This window comes from Rosa chinensis, chromosome 5, assembly GCF_002994745.2.
Source record: "Rosa chinensis cultivar Old Blush chromosome 5, RchiOBHm-V2, whole genome shotgun sequence".
NCBI lineage: Eukaryota > Viridiplantae > Streptophyta > Magnoliopsida > Rosales > Rosaceae > Rosa > Rosa chinensis.
Window position 1 is genome coordinate 72,032,214 of NC_037092.1, and position 19,519 is coordinate 72,051,732.

General features: G+C 41.8%; 2 protein-coding genes across 2 annotated transcripts; both read left to right on the top strand.

The window, feature by feature from the left end:
* Window positions 1-1,861: 1,861 nt before the first annotated feature.
* LOC121049267 lies at window positions 1,862-2,730 on the top strand. Its single transcript, XM_040505962.1, has 2 exons — window positions 1,862-2,293; window positions 2,391-2,730. Exons 1-2 carry the CDS (start codon window positions 2,154-2,156, stop codon window positions 2,728-2,730), a joined length of 480 nt encoding a protein of 159 aa, XP_040361896.1. The 5' UTR covers window positions 1,862-2,153.
* Window positions 2,731-6,785: 4,055 nt separating this feature from the next.
* LOC121049071 lies at window positions 6,786-7,730 on the top strand. The gene is made up of 2 exons (XM_040505541.1): window positions 6,786-6,937; window positions 7,077-7,730. The coding sequence occupies exon 2, from the start codon at window positions 7,225-7,227 to the stop codon at window positions 7,669-7,671; it is 447 nt and encodes a 148-aa protein (XP_040361475.1). The 5' UTR covers window positions 6,786-6,937; window positions 7,077-7,224; the 3' UTR covers window positions 7,672-7,730.
* Window positions 7,731-19,519: the final 11,789 nt, after the last annotated feature.

Below are 19,519 nucleotides of genomic sequence, written 5' to 3' on the forward strand. Positions count from 1 at the left end.
ACAGAATTTCTCAGCCTTTGAAGCTTGCAATTTGTCTTGATTGCTTTTCTTTGTGGAAAATTGGGCAAGTACCCTCTCTGTTTTGATTCTTGCTTCTAGCTCTTTAATTGAAGAATCCAAGTGCCGACAATATATTTTTTTTGGGCTTTACAGTCATTTTGAAGAAGTACCCACTTCTTAGGAGCTTGTTTCCTCGCCTTTGGCTATTCGATTTGGCTGTTGCATTTTATCGAACTGTCATATGCATTATCTTTCAACAATTGTAAGTGGTGTGCATCATACAATTTGTCTTGTAGCTTGGTGCTAATTAGCTGGCTTTAATTTGAAACTCGACTCGCAGATCAAAGGGTAAATTTCTTTGTCTTCATTGAGTTAACTGTTCATCCTTGTTAGCCATACCATCGCTTGATGACAAAGTTCCATTTACCATAATAAGAGTCCAAAAGATTTTGACAAGAAGCCATTATATTTGGCTTATGCATGATAGCTTATGCATGATTCCATTTCTTGTCTGCTAATTCCAGCACCACAAGTAACTAAAGGCTTTTATCTTTAATTATCTTTTGGCAAAATAAAAGCTCCTACTTTGTTAATAGCTTTTAATACCACCCATGGCAGCAACACTAGCAATACTGTACACAATAGGAAGACATGTTTAAATAAGCCTCCTTCTTCTCTCTAGCAAACCCAGCTTCCACCTTTCTCCCTCCTCCCCCCTTTTCTTGCCAGATCTAGATCTCTCCGATCTGGATCTTTGGCTTGAAAGTCGGAGGAGATATTTTCCCTCTTCGCGAGGATTATCCCTACCCTTCTCGTGGTAGCTCCCTGCTGCCCCGGCGGTGGCAAGTATGCTTTCCCTTTTGTCTTTGCTTTCCTTTCCTTCCCAGATCCCCTCTTCCAACCATTCCTAATCTCTAATTTTCAGCATACCCATCTCTACCATCCCACCATTCTTCTATGTTCCTCACCCTCCCCCACCATCCCTCTGCCTTCTCATGTCCTTTCCATCTTTTCTCTCTTTACGTTTTCTTCCATGCTTTTTGTCTCACATCTCTGATTCATCAGGGTTAAGATGCACATCATCCTCACCCATTAGTCTCTACTTCACCAATTGCTCCTTGGTCCATCGGGGCTCCGTCGTTGGCATTGTTTGGATTGTCTGTTTTAACGGGTTTTTCCCTTCCCCGCGTGTAAATCTGATGAATACGGTAGTGCAACAAGGGTCTGCAGGGTCTTCAACCGTCTGTCCCTTTGATCCCCTTATGGATCAGTCTCCTTCTCCTTTTCTCTTTTTCTTTTTTTCTTCTGCTTTGGTTACTGTTTATGAGGATGTTTTGTATGGTTTACAGATTTGGGTTATGGAGATATTTCGATGGGTTCTATGCTGCTGTACTTGCACAGTATTGTTTTGGTTGGACTCCAAGTTTTCGTCGGCCGATCTGGTAAAGTTTCTGTGTCACCTTTGGGCTTGGCTGGTGGCGGCGACGTCACTACGTCATCTCTCTTCAGATAGATCTTCACTATGGCTGAAGCTTGTAGGGCTATTTGGTTTTGTTTGTTGTTGTTTGTTGGGTTTTTTTATTGGGGGCTGTTTTGGGTCTTTTGTTTGTAATGCAGTTCTTGTTTGAATAAAAATCTTTCCATCGCCAAAAAAAAATAATAATAAGCCTCCCTCTTGTCTTGGACTATCATATATTCGCTAACTCGGCTTTCCCCAAGAGGTGATTTTTGTCGTCATCTTTCAATAAGCAGGTCAAACTGCATGGTTGTAGCTCTTTTGGTTGTCTGTTCTGAGAGGAAACCCGCTGAGCTTGCTTTCAGTTTAAGAGCAACAGAGCCAAAGTTTCAACTTTCAAGGATAACAGCAAGTCACTTAGTTTTTTTTCCTCGCTGTCATTGAGGATGAAAGAGACAGAACTAGTGGCTTTAGGCTTAGCTTTGCATCTGCTGGGCTTTGAAGCATGTACCTATCATATGGCTTCTGAGATAGAGCTCCGGCGAGGCTTGAGGAGATGGAGCTTGGGCATGTTCATCGGGATGCTACCCGGCATGGTTCATCGGAGGCGTTGCTCGGGCATGGTTCATCGGAGATGCTGCTCTGGCATGGTTTATTGGGACGCTGCCCGGCATAGTTCATCGAGAAGCTGTCCGACATGGTTCATCGGGAAGCTGCCCAGCATGGTTCATCGGGACGCTGCCCGGCCGTTGTTCTACATGTCGGATTGACACACGAAGGTGTCATTGAGGAAGGCCTGCGACAGAAAAGAAAGGTGGTGGAGATTGAGGGAAGGAGGTCTGAACCTTTTTTTTTTTTTCCTTCGCTGCCTTCTCCTTCTGCTTTTCCACGCTCTGCTTCTCACGCTGCTGTCCTCCTTTTTCTTTTCATGTAGCTCTTATATAGTGAGCACTAACAACATCCGAGCTCTGGAGTTCAACTTAAATTTTAGGGCTAGGCACGGTCCCAGATCGGCACTGCATTTACAAGGACCGGGACCGGGACTGGCAGAGGAATTTCAAGCCAGGCTTCGACTTGCTGGAAACAGGGATCGTCCTAAACCCAGACCGAGACTAAACGGTCCAGTTTGTCCGGGTTTTCAGTTCTATATCGTTGATTTCTTCATCCCCAAAGACGACACCGATTCGAAAATTTCTTTTCACAATACTAACCTAGAATCTTTGTTTTACAACAATTCAAAACTTAATACATATAGATCAACCCAAAAACTATAGAACATGATAGATCTATCAATCTTGAAAAAGTCAAAAACAGAAGTAGAAGAGGTATGGTTGACAAGACCCGCCTCGGATTCCACCCTGGAATCCGAAGTGGCCCTACGGGACCCACTTTTAAAGAAGGTTTACCAAAATTTCGGCATAACCTCCCTTAAAAATGGACAACCCAAAAACCTGTGGAAAACAAATTTCACTTCTAATAATCTAACCACAACTCCTGGAGCCACCCTGCTCCCATCATTCAACCAACTCAATCCCAAAAATAATAATAGTGTATCAAGTACTTCTAGTCTAAGAAACTCCAAGATTTAAGATACTACAATTCACAAAGTTAGGTCGTAGACCTCAAATATAATCCCATACAAGTCTGGGTCACAAATCCCATAGTAATCAGAGCAATATGGGAAAGTAAATTAACATAGAGTACAGTAGGCTAAACAAGTAACCTACAAAATATGATGACGGAAGCGGATGCGGTCACTATGGCTCACTCCTGAACGCCGAGCAACAACACTGTAAACTGGGCATTTGAAACCGAAGGGCCCAGGGGAAAGTACATGAAAACGTTAGCGTAAGTGGACAAAAATAAACAATTTTAAACCAAAAAGGATTTTATACTTTCCCACATTTATTTCTTTAAAAATTCCTGATGCATGCAATGATTAACAAAAATAAAACAAGAGGTGTTCCGCTTATGAAAACCGACTAGCCCCGCTAGTCACAAACGATTAAAAGAAAAGGTTGAAACTCTGATACTCAAGGAAATAAAACCAGCCCCGCTGGCTAAAATAAATCGGACTAGCCCCGCTAGTCGAAAATAGTATAATGAGTAGGGGAAGACGATAGCCATACGAGTGAGCCTCCCAGGCTCGGGTGATAGACTCCTAGGCTAAAGTACTCCCATTACTCCCGTAATATACCCTTACGCCACTATGTGTAGCGATAGGATACTGGGCTTCAGAATTACTGTCACAGAGACAGTAACCAGCGCCACAAAGGCGGAGAGCTTTGGTGATCCCATCACCTCTCCACAAAGGCGGAAGATCAAAACTAGCAATGATAAGTCACCCAAAGTATGGCAAAAGAAAATCCGAAAACCTCATAAATCCATAAAACTTCCCCAACTCTCGTAAATGAATTTCCAACGACATGTCCCACACGCCAAGACAATCTCAAGTTCAAAATAAATAGGAGATAAATAAATATAAAGATTAACTCCATCGAAATCTCATTTCGAAAATCTCATAAAATCTCAAATCGCCGAATATAAATATAATGTAAATAGTATAAATCCGGAAATCACATCGGAAATAAATAAATAAGAGAAGATAAGCATAATCCAATGACGTGACCCCGCACGCCATAAAATCTTCAAATAATCAAATATCCAAAACCATTTCTGAAAATAACCATATGCTCGGGAAAGTAATACGATAAACAAATTATAACCTCGGAACCAATTAAATAAATGCATGCATCATTCTTTGAAAAATAAAAGTCCACTCACAGCAAATAGTCAATCCTGAAGTCGCTCGGTATTTTCCTCGTACGAAGACTCCTCTCGTCCTGTACGAATAGTACTCGTAAAAATATATTTACAGGACGGAAATTAACTTTACGACAATTAGAAATTGAAATTCATAACGCCCCCTCTTCAAAAACCAACTCCTTAATTCACATCAAATCCATCCATAATACTCCAACAATATTCATTCATCGATATATAAATTCTAAAGTGAATTCGAAAGAATTTCGGCGATCGAATTCACGTAAATCGATAATTATCCATTTAAACTCAATTCGTAATTCCTCCAATTTCCACCAAACTTCATGTATAAAATCCTACAATCGTCAAGGGATTTATGGAGCCAAAACAGTAAATAAAATGCAGCTCCACGCGCCACCGACAAACCACCACCAATGGCCACCAAATTTTGGCAGCACCACCTACTCAACAGACCCAACGTATTTCACAACTACAACAAGTTCCAATTTTACCTTGAAGGGCTCCAATTTGACCGTTGAACACAAACCCAGAAAACCCAAGAACCCTAGAATCGGGTTCTCCTTGATTCTCCTTCTACACTGCAAATCGAGGCTCAAGACTAGGGGCAAAACAATTCTTGGCAAAAACCACGCCTTCGACTATGGTTTAGTGGCCGGAAAAGGCCGGAATCGCCGGAAATCGACGAAACCTCAGTTCGGCTACAATAAACTTCACTGTAATTTCCGAGCTCCTCCGGTCGAGCTACTGCAAGACACCACCCCAGGCATGACCAGGGAGAGAAGGCGAGCCTGTAGGTGTCTGGGTTCAGTTGTGGGTCGGCCGGAAACGGACGAATTTGAGGGTGAACAAAACCGGACCGAAGAGGAAGGAGTCGGGGGAGAAGAGAGGGAGAGTTACCGTGGGTTTCCGGAAATGGAAACCTACAGTGGTAACTTTCCATATATATATTTTTATTACCATGAACAGTAACTTCCACATTTTAAGCTATAACTTTCACATACGAACTCTGATTTAAGTGTACCACATGTCCACGGACTCGATTTAACGTCCCCTACAACTTACGTGAAGGAAATTTTCTCAAATTATTAACCCATAAAAAGTCAACTTCTAGCCACCCCCCTAAAAGATAAAATTATAACCGCGAATGGTAAAACATACAGTAACTCGTGTAACTCAGTAAAAGGGGTAAATCGGATGTGGGGTGTAACAATGGTGGTCGGGGACCACATCTCAGAACACAGATCGATCCCAACCTTGTTTGTCATCGAAGAAGATCAAAATCTGGATCACACTTACTACCTAGACATTAATGCGAAAGGCTATCAGATACATGCATGTCCCGATTTCTTCGAATCCTAGCTTCGGATGCCGAAAATTCTGGTGCTTGCCAATTTGATTGTGATCATAGCATCAATAGAAGACAGAACTTTGATGTGCCTCTTTCAATAGAGAAGTGAATGGACAATTCATATGTCCATCTCCTTTAGGAGAGAAGAAGAAAGAACAAAGAAAAAAGAAGACGCAGAGAGAAGAAAAAAGAAGAGAGAAGAAAGAACAAGAAATAAGAAAGAAAAAAGAAGACATAGAGAGAAGAGAGAAGAGAATGAAGAAAGAAAGACGCAGAGAGGAGAGAGAATAGAGAAGAGAGACTGATAGGAGAAGACAGGACTCAGAAGACAAGTACAAAAGATAAGTAAAAATAAAAAGAGGATTAAGAAGATAAGTACAAAAGATAAATAAAAATATGTTAAAATATTACTAATTAATAACATTCGGGCCCATCGGGATTTCTGTTCTTTTAAAATTCAAAATCAGACCCGAACCCGGCCTGGCTCAGTTTAGGACCGGACTGGACATTTTCCTCAAATTTCCACAAAACCCAGACCGAACCGACTGGTTCAGATTGGTCCAGGCCGGTTTTTCAGTTTGCATCGGTTTTTTTGTCCCCCTTATTAATTTTTAACTAGTTGGACTCTTATCTTCCAACAAGCTGTGAAGGCTACAACTCTTTACACTTTTGTAGTTGCTTTGTTATCTAGACTTTTAACAAAGCTAGAAGTCATATACTCGACAGCTTTCTTTCTGTTGCTTAGAATTTCACTAACTATCAAGCTCGTTCATGTTTTTCTTGATATAAAGGCTTTTAATTTTATTTAAATTAAAGCACTCATATTTCTTTCAATGAACATAATTCATTGCAATTGGGTATGTATTTTTTTAATTTCAACACTTTCTTTCTTGTCATAGCTATTTGTTCATTCCATTTTTATTTAAAAAAACAAAAGAACAAATAAGATATGAAGTATGACGAGGCTCGCTTTTGTTTATGTTTCTAGTTATCTAGTATTATGAACTACTTAGACTTAAATTTTTGTTCTATTTCGACATTTTATGAATAAAAATACTTGGGATATTGTTGTTTACTTTTAGCATCAATATTAATGAAAAATTGTTTAATTATTTACAATATATATTCTCATTCTGATGGTTATTACGCTTTTTTTTACGAAGAAACTGTTGGTATGCATATACCTCCCAGGCACAAGTACCGAAAGCACAAGGCTCATCTAGCCACCACAAAGTAAAGAAAGAGCCCCCAGCAGGGGATCTCGATACCCCTTTGGGGCGGTATCGGGAACCCAAATGTCCCAAACTGAAGGAAATGAAACCAAGCTCTCACGAAACCACTACATGAAGGTCATCTCCAACGACCAAAAGAGATAACTGTTTACTATCGCTTTCCATTATCATTATCTTATAACGATATTGACTTAGGCATTGGAGCGTTGAAGGCCGGCACACTCGGTTTTCTCTCTGACCTTTGTTTATTTTACAGATAAGCGAGACCGATAGCAATAGTGGCAGGTCGAGATACCCCGTGGTTTAGTTGGATTGAACCCCTCTCGAGACAGCTGAAACATTTGGTGCTAAAAGGAGTCCCCTCGCTCCTTGATAGCAGAATGATAGAATGACACACTCTACCAATGGCTACCAGCACCTCCGATACCCATGACGATGATCAGCCCCACAGAGGGACTATTCGTGAGGTCCAATGCACGCTCGAGTTTCTCAGCCCAAATGCTGAAGCGTGCTCAGTCATGATGACCAATGCCACCATAGCACTCGAGATCGTGATGCGTGACCTCATGGAGACACGTGCACAGGCCGAGGCTGAGCGTACGGCTGCCGTAGTAGCACGTCGAGAGGTTGAAAATATGGCAAACCAAAACCACATTCTCCGCGAGGCACTCCCGCGGAGAGTCATGAATAACGAGGCACTGGACAAGGCTGGCCAACAAGAGACCCCGATACTGACCATCAGTGGTGTCCCGACACCTGGGGTTTTCCTAACCATAGACCCGGGTACCGGCCTAGTTGGCACATTCGTCCCGCCCACAGTAGAAACTTCTGGAAGCCTCACGCACTACTAGAATTTTGCTCATATACATCGGCCAGAAACCGATGATAAAAAAATTTCTACCGATGTCTTAGTGGGTGATGTAAAAGATCACAAAAAAATAGACATCGGTTAATAACCGATGTCCCATACAACAATAAACATCAGATTAGCTTCCAGAATCGATGTTAAACCGCTATTATGATTACAAATTGGTGTTTTTAGATATTGTTAAACCTTCATATTTTTGCATTTAATGTTTAACAAAGTATAGGTCCAACAACACAAGTATACATTTTAACATCGTTACTCATTATAGAAACGATGTGTTGTATTTTCTTACACATTGGTGTAGTTGAAGTTTGCCTGCTGTTTACAAGCTTTACGTGTACTTGCCATATATCACACTATTTAAGATTGAATCTACATTCTATTGTATTACATGAATGATGTTCATTATTCTGTTAAACATCGTTTCCTTTTATGAAGTGATGTCCATTTCTTTATTAAACATCAGTTTTTGAGGTTGACACTGATGTTCATACTTATACTAGACATCATTTTTCATTTAATAAATCAATGTCCATTGGGTTGTTTTACATCATTTCTTACTTAATAAGTCGATGTGCACTAAATAAAGAGACATCGGTTTTTGTTTCCAATTTGATGTATCATCTCTTTAATGACATCGTTTTTGTAGTTTAATATTGATTTGAAAAACGCGTATATACATCACGTCCTTTATAAATTGAAAATTGGTAAGACACCAATATGAACTCATTTGAATTACAAACCAACAATCACAATTGTAACACCAACCATAGGTTTTGCAAAATTATAAGCATCAAAATACCTAAAACTACTAAGCTTCTTGTTGAAATTAAAGAGTTGTACACAAAGCTAGTGACCAAAACTTCTGAACCATATGTGTGGTAATAACTAACATCCTCCTTGCTTGTAACATTCCTCACCAAAAGACATGTTGAAAGACCTGCACATATAAAGACACATTCAAATTTATATTAGGATCCACGCCAGAACACTTCTAGCTAGAGCAGCCCCATTCTAATGCTCCTACATAATATGTATATCAATTAGATGGAATTTAATTTTTCTAGCTGGAGGTTTAGCCATTGTTTCATAGTACAATAAAATGATTACCGACTCACATAAATAATTGTTTGACACCAATTTTAACTTTCAAGTATGCAATGCCTGACAATGGTACTGCTTGAACTCTTAAATAAGTAAATTCTACATCTTAGAGGTTATGCAGCACAACTTCAATTTAGCAAGAAAATATATCAATATAAATTTGATCCAATTAGGTAGACAAGATCATAAAACTTATAACTATAGACTCACCTTGAATAAGAGACAGTTGGAAGTAATTCCTTTATAACTTGGTGAAACTTGTGTATTAATGACAACTAATTAGAAGGCCAGCTTAAAAGGCATATTCACAATAGTAGTAAGCACAAGCAAAGACTGGTAATATTGTTATTTATGTATCAAGTAACACAGCGACTAAATTGAGAACCCTTTTTGTAAAAAAATAATCTACACTGAACAAGAAAGAATGTTTGAAATTGTAAGGCACGTACTGAAGAGAGCATTGCTCTTCAATTAATCAAGTAATCTACAAACAAAACCAAACCAAAAACCTTACTATACATTTTCACAATTAAAGAACAATCCTTCCACTTACTTTTGGATCATCATTGCCCTGGAAGTTGCCGTGGAAAGTATTGAAGTTCTCTTTCAGACCCTCTTCCTATTACACCACCAAACCCAAAATTAGTTCCACATTTCCCAGAAAATGTATAACAAAAAATCAACATATCAGATCTGAATCTTCATAAACAGTAAAAAATCAAATACCTTTAGCTCCTGTAAAGCATTAGGGACTGCCCCAAACCCTTTCCAAGTATACTGGTTCCTAGCCTTTCGCAAAAGAACCTGTAAAATCAAATCACCCAAGTCAAAAACCCTCAATTTGGGGTAAAATTAAAGAAAATCAACTCCTTTACATCTCAAATCTGCATCCAGACCAACCTTGTTTAGCTATTGCATTCGTCTAGTTCATTAGACAAGAGAAAAAAGCACAGACGAGGGAGAGAGGGAGGAGTGATTATAATCGATGCTATAATTTGAGGACTAATTCCAAGCTAGAACAAGGACATTTTAAGCTCTGCTATAAAATCACTGAGCTCATCTGCAAATAAACAACATGGATGACCCTATAACAGACTTAACATCAAACCCAACTCACTTTTATGAAAGGGACAGAAGGAATAACTTAGCAATAAGAACTAGTAAACATGTATGAATATAAGATATCAAAAATCAAAGTCTGACTATACTATGAGCATCAATTACTCACCAACTGATCCCGCGACAAAGCTGAGATAATCCTGAGGTATCAACCTTCTATCAAACCCAGGCAGAGGAATGAAATAACCAACACGACTAATCACAATTGATCAGTACTTCCATCACAAACAACCTCATCCGAATCTCACTCTTGAAGAATGCAGTCTTCTTTAGGGAATGCAGGTATCCCCAAATCTCCACCCATCTATGTCGTAGTGACTCACCATTAACGCGATTAATTCAGATTAAAACCTGTTGTAGAGGATGCGTTGCCAGATTGAAATCTTCCGAGATCTTAGAGAGCTCGAGAGCTAGAGAGAGAGAGCTTGTGGGTACAGGTGATAGAGCTGGCGAGGTGGTGGAGGTGGTTAATGAGAGAGAGATAGTAGCGGGAGTGAGTGGAGAGGAAGGCGATGGTGGCCGTGGAGAGAGGGATGGAGAGGAAGGAGGGGAGGGCTAGGGTTTCGGGCAAGAGTGAGAGAGAGAACGATGAAAGTGAGTAAGGACTGTGAGGTAAAACTAAGGGGAATGAAAATTTTGCTCCCGCGTTCCCGAAAGTTTTTAACTTAGTCTTTCCTCGTTTTTGTAAATTTTTTAATCAAAATATAGACATCGGTCAACAGTAATAAATGATGTCAATTATATGCATATAAATCGAAATTTTGTTTTTGATCGGGTTAGTTGTTAGTAACTTACACACCCATGCAGTGGTATCCCAGTACCAGGACACCTGCACTGACATTGCTGCGAAAGCCAGACTAATCTACTGCACCGCAGACGCACAAACCCAAAGGGTCCCTCAAATTTGCTGGTCACGGGATGGAGTTGGGATTCAAACGCTAGACCTGGGGGTTCCAGACTAGGCCATTCGACCAACACACCACACCACGTGGTTATATAAATCGGAATTTGAGGAATCGATGTTAATGATATTTTTTTACTTCGCGTGAATTCCTCACTGATCTAATTGTCGTGATGTCTAAGAGCAAAATTCTAGTTGTGACGGGCCCCACACCAGGAAACACAAGCACAGGTCCATAAGTGATCTACTTTAACTCACCTCTCTTCCCCAACCAACTAGGCACAACCCCACCACCCCAACCCGTACTCGACATGGCGGGAACGTCAGGCACCAATGCAGTAGCGATCACCAACACAATCATTCCTCCACCCAACCCCAACACGCATCTGCTACTCTAAATGAGCGAGACCATCACTGCCCTATAGGCACAGATCGAGAATGCAGAGAGCAAATCCGGTTGAAAACATATCACAACGGGATTCCAAGGGAAGATGGGATCATTCACACCCCGAATACAAGCCGAGAAGCACCCACAGAAAGCAAAACCCTTCAAGATCGAAAAATATAATAGTACCCGAGACCCATACCACCACCTAGAAGTCTTCTAGTCCTTCTTCCATGGGACACGGTACACGGACGCAATGGCTGGCCATGCATTTGAAGAAACCCTGACAGAAGAGGCCTTACGCTGGTTCTTTAACTTCCCCACCAATTCCATTGACAGCTTCCAGGAGCTCGAGGACAAATTCCTCAGACGGTTCATCCTGTGTGATAGCAGATATAGCACAACGCCTGACCTATTTAGGCTTAAGTAGAGGCCAAATGAGCGACTGAGGGACTTTGTCCGAAGATGGCAAAAGCAAGCTACACAATGCCGCTCTCTCGACCCAACCCTAGTGGCATCAACATTCAAGCAAGCTCTCCAACCAGGGTACTTCCTATTACAAATCAACACCAGCCCCCCCGCAACATATGATGACCTACTTGACGCCGCCACTGCCTTTGCTTAAACCTAAGTGCGACACCTTTGGTCGCGACACCAGTACCAATACAAACTCAGTCAACGTACCCCAGATCAATAACCCTATCGGGACCACCGACAACAGTAACAAAGATAGCAATAGAAACAAGCTTGCCTAACACAATGACAGAACTCCAAAGGAGCGGCCTGGTTACAATGATAAACAGGACAAGCAGTACCGCAAAAGACTCGAAAAGCCAAAGTATAACTAATCGAGCAGCCGGTATCGCGATGTACCATACAGTGGTGCCCGATACAGGGAAACCACAAAATACAATGCACCTAGGTACGAGATCTACACCACACTCACCGCCTCATACGAGGACATTTGGAACAACCACAAAGACATCATCCCACGCCCGCCGAGACGTAAACCTGGTCAGGGAAAGCCATGAGACAATGGCAAATACTGCACATTCCACGAAGAAGCCGGCCACCCCACCAACATATGTTGGGCACTGAAAAATGCAATCGAACATCTCATCCAAAACAGCAAGCTCAGTATCACACTTCTGCAACGGGAGCCAACGCCATTGAAGTCTACGGACATACACTAACCATACACGGAGGTGCCCCAAGGGGATCCGAGACCCTTCACCTGCCAAAACGACAATGCCCTCGACGACAGGAAATATTGGGACTCAGTCATGGATGCCACACCCTGCAGGTGGAGTGGGACGCGATTGCTTTTAATCTCCAGGAGGACACGATAAAGAAACACCATAATGACCCTTTTGTGATCATTATGGTCATCGACCACTATCGATGCCATAAGGTCCTGGTCAATAATGGCTCGGCGGTTAGTGTCATGTTTAGCAGTTGCTATGAAAGTTTGAACCGAGACAAAAAGAAACTCACCCAGGATCACCAGCCCTTGTTCAGTTTTGCAGGAGAAATCACACAGCCCTTGGGATCCGATAACTTACGCATAACACCCAGTGGAGGCAACACTATCGCCACAATGACAACGCAATTTATCATTGTCAACTGCCCTCATCCTACAACGTCATCCTAGGGCGAGACGCCATCTGGGGACTTCAGTGCTTCGTCGCAAGACACATGCTAATGATGAAAATACCTACCCCGGGGAGCACCCTTACCATCCGAGGCGGTCAAGAGTTAGCGAGACAGTGTAATTCCTTGACTTTTATGAGAGGGAATGGTAGACGACAGGTACTCCTGACCACGAACCAGCCCTCCCCATCCGACAAGCCTGACGACCCAAGAGAAGACCCCGAGACCCAGGATGATTGCGATACAAGCAGTAAAAAGAAGGAAGATAAACAAAAGCTCAAACACCCAAGACCAAACGCCTTAGAAGACTTGATATCGGTTTCCATATCCGATACGAAACTAGAAAGAAAGGTCAAGATTGGCTCCAAGACGGACCAATGCTTTCAAACAGAATTAATTGATTTCCTCAAGTCCAAACAGGAGGCGTTTACATGGTCATACGTTGATATGCCAGGGATTTCACCTGAATTGCAGACCCACAAACTCACCATCTCACCAAACGTTTCCCCTATTAGGCAATAAAGAAGGGCCTTCACAGAAGAAAAATACAAGGCCATCCAGGCAGAAGTCAAGAAGCTCCAAGCTATCGGGTTCATCAAGGAATTATCTTACCCGACATGGCTATCAAATGTTGTGATGGTAAAGAAACCCAATAGCAAGTGGCAAATGTGTGTCGATTACACCAATCTAAACAAGGCTTGCCCAAAAGACAGTTTTCCCCTGCCGAGAATTGACCAGCTTGTCGATTCCACAGCATGCCACAAGCTCCTCAACTTTATGGATGCCTTCTCGGGATACAACCAGATCGCCATGGAACCCTCCGATCAAGAATACACATCCTTCACTACTAACAAAGGCCTATATTGCTACAAGGTAATGTCATTTGGCCTGAAAAAAGAAGAGGCAACATACCAGAGGTTAGTCAACATCATGTTTGTAGATCACATCGTGAAGATAATGGAAGTATATGTCGATGATATGCTCGTTAAGAGCACCACCATAAAAAAACACATCAAAAACCTGGGTATCGTCTTCGACATCTTATTCCAATACACTCCTAGACAAGTGCGTGTTCGGAGTCCTTGGCTAAAAATTCTTGGGCTTTGTGGTTAGCGAGAGAGGCATTGAAGCAAATCCGGAGAAGGTTCAAGCCATCCTCGATATGGCACCGTAAAGACGAGAAATGAGGTACAGTCCCTCACGGGTAAGGTAGTAGCTCTCGCCCGATTCATATCCTGCCTAATCGACAAATGTGTTCCCTTCTTCAAGCTCCTTAACACTCACCACACCGAGAAAATTGACTAAGGACCTGAGTACGTTAAGGCTTTCCAGGGAATCCGAGGCTACCTAGCGTCGGTACCCACTCTTTCCAAACCCATCATCAGGGAAATCCTATACATCTATCTAGCAGTATAAGTCACAGCGGTCAGCGCTGCCCTTATCAGACGCGAGAACAATGACGAGTTGCCAGTATATTATACCTGCAAAGAGTTCCATGATGTCGAGTCTAGATACTCCGATATCGAAAGTTTGCCCTCACACTACTCACCGCCGCTCGGTGGCTACGGCAATACTTCTAGGCACACACCATTCATGTCTTGACCAACCAACCTTTGAAGCAGGTCCTCCAGAAACCAGAATCCTAGGGATGGTTGGTAAAATGGTCCAATGAGGTAGGCGAGTTTGACATCCACTACATGCCACGCACAGCCATTAAAGGGCAGGCTGCCACATAATTCATACCTCTGGAGGACAATGAGCCCCCAAATGAGACAGTATCGGAAACCAGCACCACCCCAGCATGGACACTTCAAGTCGACGGGTCCTCCAATAGCAAACTCAGCGGGGCCGGAGTGGTCTTGCTTGACCCAGAGGGGCACACATATAACGCGCTACAGTTCAAGTTCAAAGCCTCGAACAACACAACCGAGTATGAAGCACTGATAGCTGGCGTCCAATTGGCAAAGGAACTGGGAGTAAAAAGCTTGAACATCTTTAGCGACTCACAACTTGTTGTAAACTAGGTCGGCGATGATTTCCAAGCCAAGGAACCACATTTATCCCACTATCAGTCCCTCATAAAAGCTCTACTCCAACAATGCCTTCCCAGCCACACCATCACCCTGATCCCACGAGCACATAACACTAAAGCAGATGTCGTCGCCAGCTTAGCGACATCGCCACCAGACACCGATATCGGAAACCTCAAAATGGAAGTCCTGGAAAAACCAAGTATCGACATACCATTCTTAGAGATATTCGCCATAGAGAGCCAACGGCCACCCTTATGGATGGATCCATTCATCGATTACCTCTCAAAGGGTATCGAGCCAACAGACAAGACTATCGCTACCAGACTCCGTAGAAGGGTGACACTATACACAGTCCTAGAGGGAAAGTTATACAGAAAAGGAAGGTCATTCCCTATCCTGAAATGCATCTCCCTTGAGGAAGGGTAGCGAGTTCTACTGTCATTACACAATGGAATCTGTGGCAACCATGCATAGGCCAGAAACTTGGCATTTAAGGCACTCCGTACTGGGTATTACTGGCCCACTTTTGAAGAAGATGTAAAACGTATTGCCGGCGCCTGCCTCAAGTGCCACTAATTTGCCAACTCCCCTCTCGCACCATCGGTGCCACTCTCCATCATTATCGACCCTTGGCTGTACTATTAATGGGGACTCGATTGCATCGGCAAATTTCCCATAGTGCCAAGACAGCTAAAGTTTGCCATCGTTGCCATAGATTACAACACAAAATGGGTAAAAGTCAAGGCCCTAGCCACCATCATGGTCGCCAAGGTCATCAACTTCTTATGAAAAAACATCTACTGCCGGTTCGGAATCCCTGAAATGATCATCACTGATAATGGAGTGCAATTCGATAGCAATACGCTGAGGGAATTTGTCAGCCAGTACGGCACAAAAATTCAATACACTTCGCCTGCCTACCCACAGAAAAAAGGCCAAGTCGAGGTAGTAAACAAGAACATCAAGCAAAATCTGAAGAAGCGGTTAGACGACGCCAAGGGCCTGTGGGCAGAAAAGCTACCTAAGGTCCTCTAGACGATCAGAACAATCCCAACAGAGGCCAATGGTGAGTCCCCCTTCTGCATTTCGTTCGGCACTGAGGCAATGATCCCTGTTGAACAAGAAGTCCAAAGCGATAGGGTGGCATGTTTTGATGCACTCATCAACTCAGAAGGACTGAACCTTACTCTAACCTCCTGGAAGAGTGTCGAGAGCGAGCACACCTTTGCAACATTAACAACAAACAACGTATCGCCCGATACTACAATGCAAGGGTAATGCCCCGCCTACTGTCTGTCGGAGACTGGGTAATGAAGAAAAAGATGTTAACTCCAACAGGGCTAAAGGCCATATGGGAAGGGCCATACGAGATCGAAGAGGCCGTTGGACCCGTTACCTTCTACCTGAGAGGAACATATGGTACAATCCTCCCATACCCGTGGAACGCCTAACACCTCTGATATTACCCCAAGTAAGGGCAGGCACTAGGGCCCCATGCGCGCCACCCTGTTATTGCCGAACCCCATGGCAATGCAAACCTCACCTTTTAAACTCCATTTTGTTGTTTTGTCCAATGTATCCTGCAACTGCCTTAGCGCAGCAATTAATGAAATGCTTTTATCACTATCACATTTCTTTTCAATCACATTTAACGAATGATAAACAACTATCACAATTTGATAGGAGCATTTTATGAAACGTTTATAATGTTAATCCCTATATTAATCTTTGTTAGTTTATTTTATTTTCTCTTTATTTATTTACTTTTATGTTTATTAAGTTTTTTGGAGCAAATATACAAAAAGAAGCTAATATTGAGGAAGGATGCGCAAATAAGGAAAAGCTTGAAGTCCTAGCCAAGTAGAAGACCTTGATGGATCGAGGAGCCCAATCCATGGAGATATCGCAGCAAATTATGGAGATATTCACAGAAATATTGATGATGACATGGCAAATTCTCATTGGACAAAGTAGGGAGAATCCTAAATCAAATAGAGAATCAAGAATTTGCCTTTCAATCTCTACAATTCAAGGAGTCTCAAACCAAAAAGGAATGAAAGAGGACTCAAGAAGAAATATAAAAGGGCTGTGCAAATTTGAAAAAGCTCTCTTCTCTGCTCTCCTCTCTTCTCTCTTCCTCTCTTTCCTCTCTTCTGTAACTTCTTATTTTTCTCTTTAGCTTGTTTCTATTTTTCTTTCTATGAAAAATTAACTCTTTAGTTAGGGGTTGTTGAAGCCCCAAAGCATGATTGTAAACTTGTTATGACTTTCAATTAGTTTTGTTTTTCTATTGGATGAGAACCTAATTTCTATCTTCACATTGATGATTCCTTTGCATGTTTTCTTTGGTGCGCAACTTAGATTGCATGTTTAGGATTCTATTGCTAAGAATGATCATTGCATGTGCCTTGCTTCGAGGGTTCCGTTGAGAGTTCTAGAGTAGTAAATTGTCTATAAGGCAAGTGATTAGGTTCCTAGGTTAATTGAGAAGCGTCGTACTCAAGATGCCTTGTGATGTCACGTTTTTCTATTGCGTAGTGATTTCTTTGTGTTAAATCTAGAGTTGCGTCAATGTAGGTTGCATTTTAGAAAATAGGTTAGGTGTAGAGCCTCTCTCACCTAGTATACTAGTAAAGAAAAACAATAGGTTAATTCAAGCGTTGGGTTAACTTGAGCATCTTCATCCATAGATTAATGAAAATAGGTTGAACATGATTAGTTTACTTGATTGATTGGTGGTGGAAGCAATTCCTCTAACTTGTTTTATCTTTGATTTTCAGAACCCTGAATCAAGTCTTTTTATTTTCGGAGTCATTTAGTGTTTGTTTTTTATTTAATTAGTTCGTCAACCAAAACACCTTCAAAAATTATCAAACTTTGTCAATAGTTAGTTTATCATGTCTAGAGTCTGTCGGTAAATATTTGTGATATTTAGAGTAGTTTAGAATCATTTGCCAGTCAGATCTTTCAAATTAAATAGTTTAGGATTTATTTTGTTTTGAGTCTTTAGATTAGTGATTAGACCACAATCTCTTGCTGGAATGATCCCTTACTATTTTTGACATTCTTGTAGGGTTAAGTTATAGGCATTTTTGTGCATCTAATTAGGTGGATAGAAATAGCCTATCAATTTTTGGCGCCAGTCGCCGGGGATTGTTGTTTTTAATTGCTAGTCTATTTTTTGTTTATTTTTGTTCTTGATCTGTATCTATTCTAACTTTCTTTTCTTTTTATTTTTGTTTTGCAATGTGGCATCCTTCGTACGAGATGTGTTCCATATGCTCCTTGGTTGGTCATTCAACGGAGACATGTCCAAACATGCAATATCGAGCTTACTTCGATCAAAATAACATGTGTTTCTGGTGGCTTTCTCCGGGTACCTCACACAGAATGCTATACCGCTCAGGGTACCGATCCAACTCCTATACCCTGTACTAGTAACACAAGGTTAGAGGAATAAACCGTACCAGACGGTTTATGCCTATCTGACGCAAGAGTAAGATACTAATATATAAATCAATAGAGTAATAGTATAAGTAAAGGAGTTATTACCCTAAAAAAGGTGGTTGTGTTGATCCTTAATACTCGAGCATGGGAAAGGCGTATCCCATCTTCTCGATGTGGTACACACGTTTTCCCTTTGTAGTTATTAGTTTTCTGGTGTGTACTTGGATGTACTGTGCTGGCCAGGTCCGAGCCCCTTTGTGTCCGGGGTGTCATCTATGACGAGCACCATCATGGCGGGTTGTGAACCTAGCCCATGGCATGGTACTTGGGTATTCCTACAGGCCCTAGCTGATAATGCCAAAACCTAGTTACATACCAACTAGTATTTACAACATGTTTGGAGGATATCAAGCAAACCAAGGGCATTAGAATGATCAATATGTGCCTGCGTACAATCCGGCATGGGATAATCATCCCTACTTTGCGTGGAATGGCTTTCTATACTCCCAACAAGGATCCTTCAATGCGTTTGAAGCTTCTTCGTCTTCATACCATGATCAACAGTCGCCAACACCTAAAGGTAACTCTCTTGAAGATTTGGTTGCTTCTGTGACTAATACTGCTTCTTCTTGCCTACAGAGCATGAAATCTTATACACAAAATATTGAAGAATCTGTTGAGAAGATTGGGCAATATGTGGAGATAATTTTGGCCTGCTTGAATCAAGAGTCAAGAGAGCCAGAACCAATTCAAGAGCTTTCCACGATTGAGGAGGATGATTGGCTGGCAATTAATGAGATTTGGAGAGCACATTACCTCAAGAGAACTCTCCTACACATGGACAACTCTATGGGAGCCCCCAACGACAACCACTTTGTTGCTTCAATCTCATGATATATACATCACGTGACTCATTCTTAGATGAGGATGAAGACTGCACTGTCCACTACATGACAGAGCTTGAAGCGTTGGAGGAGGAAGATTCCTTTGATGATAAGGATTTTTATAATGAAGAAAGTAAGGAGGACCTTTATGACAATGAGTTCAATGTGCCGGAAGCAATCACAGTACCTCATAAAGATCAAGAGTGTTTAAATGATGATATGGGTGATTTCTTCGAAGAGAATACCATTAAATCACATATCGTCGGGCCTCTATCTCTAGCACACGGTACACCACCTGATTCTCCCTT

Coding starts and splice junctions, on each gene's coding strand:
- LOC121049267 (XM_040505962.1), top strand. CDS start 2,154: ATGGTTCATCGGGAAGCTGCCCAGCATGGTTCATCGGGACGCTGCCCG. Junction 2,294..2,390: donor GTGGAGATTGAGGGAAGGAG/GTCTGAACCTTT, acceptor CTTTTCATGTAG/CTCTTATATAGTGAGCACTA.
- LOC121049071 (XM_040505541.1), top strand. CDS start 7,225: ATGGCTACCAGCACCTCCGATACCCATGACGATGATCAGCCCCACAGA.